General features: G+C 37.8%; 1 protein-coding gene across 1 annotated transcript; it reads left to right on the top strand.

Moving 5' to 3' along the window:
• Positions 1-4,302: 4,302 nt before the first annotated feature.
• On the top strand, positions 4,303-6,110 carry LOC105392529 (nuclear receptor-binding factor 2). Its single transcript, XM_011564160.3, has 2 exons — positions 4,303-4,439; positions 4,534-6,110. Exons 1-2 carry the CDS (start codon positions 4,416-4,418, stop codon positions 5,257-5,259), a joined length of 750 nt encoding a protein of 249 aa, XP_011562462.2. The 5' UTR covers positions 4,303-4,415; the 3' UTR covers positions 5,260-6,110.
• The last annotated feature ends 920 nt before the right edge of the window (positions 6,111-7,030 follow it).

Genomic DNA, 7,030 nt, shown 5'->3' with positions numbered 1-7,030 from the left:
TAGAAAATTTGCAAAGCTGCAGAAACTTATGCTGTGGTGGAGTTTTCAGACAAATTATAAGGTAGGTAAAGCAAGTAACCCGTAATTTTTTACGGCATAATATGGCTTACGATAAGTGTAAGTTTTATTGTTATTGTCACCATATATTTTTGAAAAGTAAGTCTGTAAGGGTTACTTGCCAAAGTTTTAATTTGGTCAAGGAGACCATAATCGTAAATTTACAATAAAAATGTTAAACAATATTACAAGTACAAGTGTAGTTAGTAGGTATCGATGATCTTATACACAGGTATATTTGCCATTGATGAATCAACATAGGTAGTATCTTACCTATAATCTACAAAAAATCTGATCCTACAGGTTTAGATCACCTGTCTAATTAAGAATAGCGGCCGCACATCTACATAATGATCTGCAACTGGGGGGTCACTCTATATGACGAAAAACTACGTTTCGGAGCACAGCTGCGCGAACCCCGAGTCTATCTCGTTGTATTAAACGCGCCGATTCCACGACAGCTCTCGTTCGTTAGTTTTTCGTCAGTATAGAGTAACCGTCCTGTATTTGCATAAAAATCGTGGCTCCAATGTGTTAATATCATAAATAGCGAGGTTTCTCCGCGTCTAGTCTCGAGCATTTCCGGAGGAGCGGCTCACGACCACATTCAGAGACTACAGTCTTCATCTTCCACGATTTATATAGGGTGGCAATTTATAAGTGAACTTTCTGTCAGCAGTTCAATGTACCCGACCCGAGCAACTTATGGGACTTAATTTCAACTTTTTCCGAGGGTATATAGCTCGAAAACGGTTAGGAATTAGAAAAAAACATATGATATAAAAGTTTTAGATAATTTTAAGAGCTCTATTTCATAAGTTGAAAATATTTCTCTCCGATGCACCGTTTTTGAGATATAAGCTAAAAACCAAAAATTCGTACCTTTATCCCCCCCTCCTTCCCCCCGCTCATCACCTAGGAGTCAGGACTTTTGGTATGTTAACAATCTAAGCCCCCTGAACAAGTTTCGTGGTGCTTCACCAAAGGGCTTATCCACAAGCTCAGAGTTGCTCAGCGTGCTATGGAAAGGGCTATGTTAGGCGTGTCCCTGCGAGATAGGATTCGTAATGAAGAAATCCGCAGGAGAACTAAAGTTACCGACATAGCCAAAAGGATTAGCACGCTGAAGTGGCAATGGGCTGGCCACGTAGCCCGCAGAGCCGACGACCGCTGGAGTGGAGACCCCGTGTCGGCAAACGGCGTGTCGGTCGCCCCCCAACCCGTTGGTCTGATGATCTGCGGAAGGTAGCGGGAAGCCGCTGGATGCAGATGGCGGGTGACCGTTTGGGGTGGCGATCGTTAGGAGAGGCCTATGTCCAACAGTGGACTACAGAAGGCTGAGAGAGAGAGAGAACAAGTTTCTGAAGGAATCGCTTAGTTACCTGCTCACGCACTCTACACCTCATTCCTTGACTGGACTAGTAACCAACTATAAAATCATAAAATGCAGCCAGCTCTAGCTACATATGGGGCAGTTTTTTACGATTTGAGAGTTGGTCGCATGATGAAAGTTATTGACCTAACAATGGCATCGTCACTGATAAACACCCACCCTGCATAGGTAGACAACTACGCAGCATTGCTTCTCTCGCGTCTGCGCGCCGGCCTATGGGCACACGCCAAACCGGTTGCTTCATTCGGAGTTCCTCGCCGCGCCGTATGCCGATTAATTTACGACGGATCAGCTTCCTTTAACAAAAACCACATGACATTGACGCTTTTTAGGAGTTTTAAGTCTGTAAGTTGGCCCGAAAGCGAAAAAACCTTATGCGCGGTTTGTGGAAAAAAATCTTAGCAATTTGTTTAGTTTTTAACCAACTTCTTAAAAACGAGAAGGTTCTCAATTAATCACTGTATGTAGGTCCACCAATATCTTTGTGACTTATGAACCATTTTTTATATAGGTAAGTATGAAGTACTTAATGAATACTGGGTTTATTTCAATGCTTGTCCCATTTCAATTTCATAAATACCTAAATTCCATTCGTAATGTTGGGAAAAGAGTTTATTATTATATTCGATTTCAAATTAGGGAAACTACCTACCTACCCACGACTGGTAGTTACCTACCTACATAATAATGCTGTAAGTATGTTATGTTTATCACTAGGTAGGTACAATACAACCTGGTACATGTAAAGGTACCTAAGCTAAGGCTGATATCCAGTCCTCTCGTTAATAACACCTTACTTTAAGTTGTTTTCCGCAAAGATGTCGGACATTTACTGTCCTCAGTAATTTACAACGTGTACCCAGCAGGACCACCCGATCTGATGTTCCAAGAAATGTCCCAGATAATGTTATAAATACGAAGTGATATTTTAGATATCATTTGTGACATAATTTTTGTTTATGCTGCGACTTGTTTTTAAATAGGTAGGTAGGTACCCGTTAAAAAGTACGAGGTTATAAATAACTATGGTGGTTTGATTGTGCAGTTTGCGGCCACGTAGGTGCCTTGCCTATAACTACTATAAAGATCAGATATAGGTAACTGAGTAAGTACTTATGTAGCTATTTATCGGATACTTATACCAATACTTACATCCAATATCGGTCACATCACCTTTCAAATACAAATCTATTAATTTAAGTAGGTATTTTAAAGGTGAATCGGGGTGCACCAAAGGCCCCCAAACAGAAATATTTAGATACATATTATATGGTTGGTAGGTAGGTAGGTACCTACTTAATTTAAGTAGTTAGGTAAGCACTTATAAATGAATAAATAAATAAGTATGTAAATGAGGTCCTCCTCTCAGCAGTAGCACTAATAAATGGTAAAACTTATTATAACACGAGTTTTTTCAGGGTTTTTATCATAATCCGAAATGCTGCCATCTCAGAACTATGAGCGGAACTGTCTTGCCTCGCAGCCACTTGGCGAGAGGAAACCTCTCCCGTTTAGTGGGCACATTGGGGTCCATCACTCTGCTGGTATAGAAGCATGAGGTAGCGGTGCATGCCGGTGCCGTGAGGTGGCGCTGATGTTTTATGAAAAAAATATTTATTTAAACACCATAGAATTTAAAAAAAATAGTAGGTAGGTACTTAGGTACTTACAAACAAATAATTTAAGGAAATTAAATTAAAGGGTGAGAGGTTATAAATTATCGAAATTCGGTGGCTTCCACACTAGGCTCAGCCTGTGTCGTGGATGCCAGTGTACCTGGTTACAAATAAAATGATTAATAGGTGGTACTTATAGAACTTTTAAATCTAAATAATGTTATTAGCTTAATGGGTATGCGTATTGCGTAGCCTGGAATATAATACGGTGAATATGTTTACAAACATGTTTAGTAGTGGTTGCGTGCACTCGTGCAGAGGACCAAAGACTGTAATGCAATAGAGGACTGTCCTCTGAGGACATAAAAATACTTACTGGATTGATTTCTTACTTAGATCATAGAATAATAACTAGCTTTTACCGCAAACTGATATTTTATTCTGTGAAGCCTTTTTGGTTTTTTTGACAGATACAAACTGTCAGTTTCATTTGTCAATGTCTGTCACTTTTGTTTTTGTTTGTCAGCTTTTATTTTAGAGCTCACAGCTGTAGTATTTGTATTTTCTGCGTAGACCTGTGTCGGTCGATTATTTTTCGTGACAGACGTGGATCGCGAGCCACGGGCGCCGCGATTGGATCGTGAACACCTGATCGTTTAATCGAATCAGACAGGCGAATAGAAAAAACAAAAATTCCGCAAAGTAACTTCTATTTCTATGGAAATAAAACCTAATTAGGTTTCGCGACTTACGCTAAATGCGTTTTGCGAGATTTGCGACCACAGACATCATTATTTTTTTTTGTTGTCAGGTTTAAATCATTGTTGTATTTTGGAAAACACTGAAGTTTTTTGTTTGAACCGTTGGAACAAAGAAAATTTCCATAGCCCAGATTACCCATTTTAAAAAATACTCGTAACATAACATCACGCAAAAATTTCATCAATTAAAATTGATTCTTATTTTTAATCCATTAAAACCCCATTTTGTCTATGTTTTTAATTGGGTTACTCGATCGCGGGTCGCGGGGTGGGTGTTCTGTCACCGCGGCACCCGCCACCCGGCACCCGCACACACACTCGCCGGTCACCGGTCGTCGCGTGAGCACGGGGATTCTGTTTGTGTAGGCGCTGGTCTCTGGCGATCGAGTCTTTGAAATTTTAGCGATACGATCACGCTCGCGTTGTTGGTGATTGGATTAAAGTGATTCTATCGCTCGTGACCGACACAGGACTATTTCTGCGAACTTAACACCAAGTAAAATATACCTAATTAATCCCAATTCTCTTTGTGTGTAAACAAATGTTTTACCTATAATTTTGTGCGTCTGCAATAGATTGTGAACTACCATGGAGAACCATCCTCTTAACTTGGTAAGGCAGCAAATTATTTTAAAATATCGTAATTGAAAGGATTTCGATCGAGATCGAGTCCTTGAGACATATTACAGGTGTTTTATATTTCCAGGCACACCAACAGTACCGCAGAGCCGAGGCTCATCTTAAGTACAAGAGGTTTGACGAGGCCATGCAATGTCACCACAATGCTGCAGAGCTGCTACTGGATGCCATGAAGACCACAACCTCATCCGTGGCACTCGAGTCCATCACCCTGCAACACAGCTACCACCTCAAACAGAAAGACCTCATCAAAATAAAAAAGGAACAGTATGCCCGAGTCAAAAAAGCAATGGAAAATCTCAAACATCTCGGCAAAGACCAAAGTTTGCCGTGCAGTGAAAACTCGAAGATCCAAGTGGCTATTTACAGGAACATGTACGAGACAGACTCTCTTCTCGAAGTGTTATCCAGCAAGAAGGACAAGAGTGATGTCGCCGAGAAGGAACAGCAAGTTGCTGTTGAAGAGATCCAGCATCTGAACCGCAACCTTCGCTCCCTGGTGGAGCAACTAGTGCTGCAAGTTGAAGTGCTAAAAGATGAGAACATGACACTGAATGAGAGGGTCAATTATTTTGAAAAGGAAAGGAATAGGTACTTAAACATACAAGTATCTGACTTCATTCACCAGAACAACTTCAGTAATATAAGCCTGTCCAATGAAGCTTTTGCCCGGGAGCCCCTGCCAGCCGACCTACCCTCAGTGTCTCATCATCCACCTAAAGTTTTAGGAACCGGGGTAGCCAGGCCAGTTCAGCAGCCTCTCTTTGATTTGTCTGCATTCAAGGATGATTAGTGATATTCTATGAATAGTGATAGACCTTTTTTGGAACTAAACTCAGGTCAACCTAATGTTTGAATTTGGTGCAATGGATTTGTAAATAGATATGAATGACTTGTAGGTATGTTATTGTTATGAATTTATGAGGTACTTATGTTTAACCTCAAAAAAATATTCTTTTTGTATGTTTCCTTTGGTCAGGAATATGGGTAGCCATTGTGAAAGTATTTCAATCTTATGTATAATTTAACATAGAACCGCAAATGATTAAAACACATAATATATTTATTAGATATGTATTTTGCTTATTGGTCTTGACATAAAAATAAAACTTTATTCATGTTTACATGTAAAAATAAACTCCCTGACAGAGAAGTCAGGAACAACTATCCTTACAACTAGTTTACATACTCATTAATAACCTTTATTGTCTAATTTTCCTGCTATCTCTATTTACTATTGTTTTAAATCTGACACCATCTATCTTATCCCACAGGTGATTGTCCAATAAATACTATCACAAGAAATAATGTTTCCTGACACATTTAAAGCTTTAGTGATAGCAGGCAAATGAGATAATTATATCCCGCGGCCCCTCGACATGGCATCTTTATGTATGTAAATAAACTCGTATAATGCACCAATCACATTGCTGAACGCAAATTATGAATATAGACATCTGAATTGGTTTGCTACGATAAATTTATAAAGATGCCATGCCGCGGTCGCTGGTTACATTCTAATTTTATATACCCACGATTCCACAGACACTGTTGGCAAATTATTATTAAGCCAATATTAGTAGTTAAGATTTAAGATTAACAATTTTGTACATAAGCTATAATAAAACTACTTATAAAACATTATTATTATGTTTGCATATAGGTACAATAGGTTTTAGATAGAAAGGAAGAAATATTCAGTTTATGAAGATCCATGGTTCCAGATATATTACCTTTAGAGGTAGTTTCAAGTTTATTATATGATAACGTTTAAATTGGTCAGTATGGGAAAGAAAATATAAATATATGACGATGGTATTTGTAAATGATTATATATATGAATTGTTTTTTTCCTAAGAACGGTTCTTAGTAATGGAGTTATTGTGACAGAGTTTCCCACACTAACCTATTTAAAATTCAACTAGTAACGACTGATTGCAAATCTTACTATAGGTACTAATTATTATCAGTAAGACTGAATTATTCTCATTTGACCTATACAAACTTATAGACAACGTATATTTTTGGTAACATAATTACAATCAAAACTATTTTACGATGTTAGTCTAATGAATATACTACACGTACACTGATCATTGTTAGACAATACAATAAAAGTTTATTGAATACACCTGGATCTAACAGAAGAAAAAAAAAAAATCATATTTATACTAACAAATTTTTAAGATCTGTATTACTGTAGAGAAAATCACATATTTTAGACACTGAAGAGAAAAAAACTTTAAAATAACCAAAGCAATATTAATTACTTATATGTAAAACTGTTGATGTAGTTTTTCATGATAGATAACAATACTAACCGGAAAGTAAAGTAACTTTTTAACGATATAATCTTTCAATCCAACCGAAAAATAAAATCTAAGTAAAAGATTAAAATTATAGTTCGTTTACTTATTTAGGCAAATTGTATGACTGGCTGAGTCAAATTTTATTCTAAGAATTGCATCTTCCGCGATTGAAAATTGGAAATAGTTAACGCAAAATTGCGTAAACTCTGCTTCTAACGATCGGTGTAAAAAGTCGAACTCCATACTAAAGTTGAC

This window comes from Plutella xylostella, chromosome 23, assembly GCF_932276165.1.
Source record: "Plutella xylostella chromosome 23, ilPluXylo3.1, whole genome shotgun sequence".
Lineage (NCBI taxonomy): Eukaryota > Metazoa > Arthropoda > Insecta > Lepidoptera > Plutellidae > Plutella > Plutella xylostella.
Note: the sequence above shows the minus strand (reverse complement) of the source record. Positions and strands in the feature narration are given on the sequence as shown.

Bases quoted from the DNA above. Each gene is read 5' to 3' on its own strand.
- LOC105392529 (XM_011564160.3), top strand. From the start codon at position 4,416: ATGGAGAACCATCCTCTTAACTTG. The intron at 4,440-4,533 runs GTAAGGCAGCAA...TTATATTTCCAG, and splicing joins AGAACCATCCTCTTAACTTG to GCACACCAACAGTACCGCAG.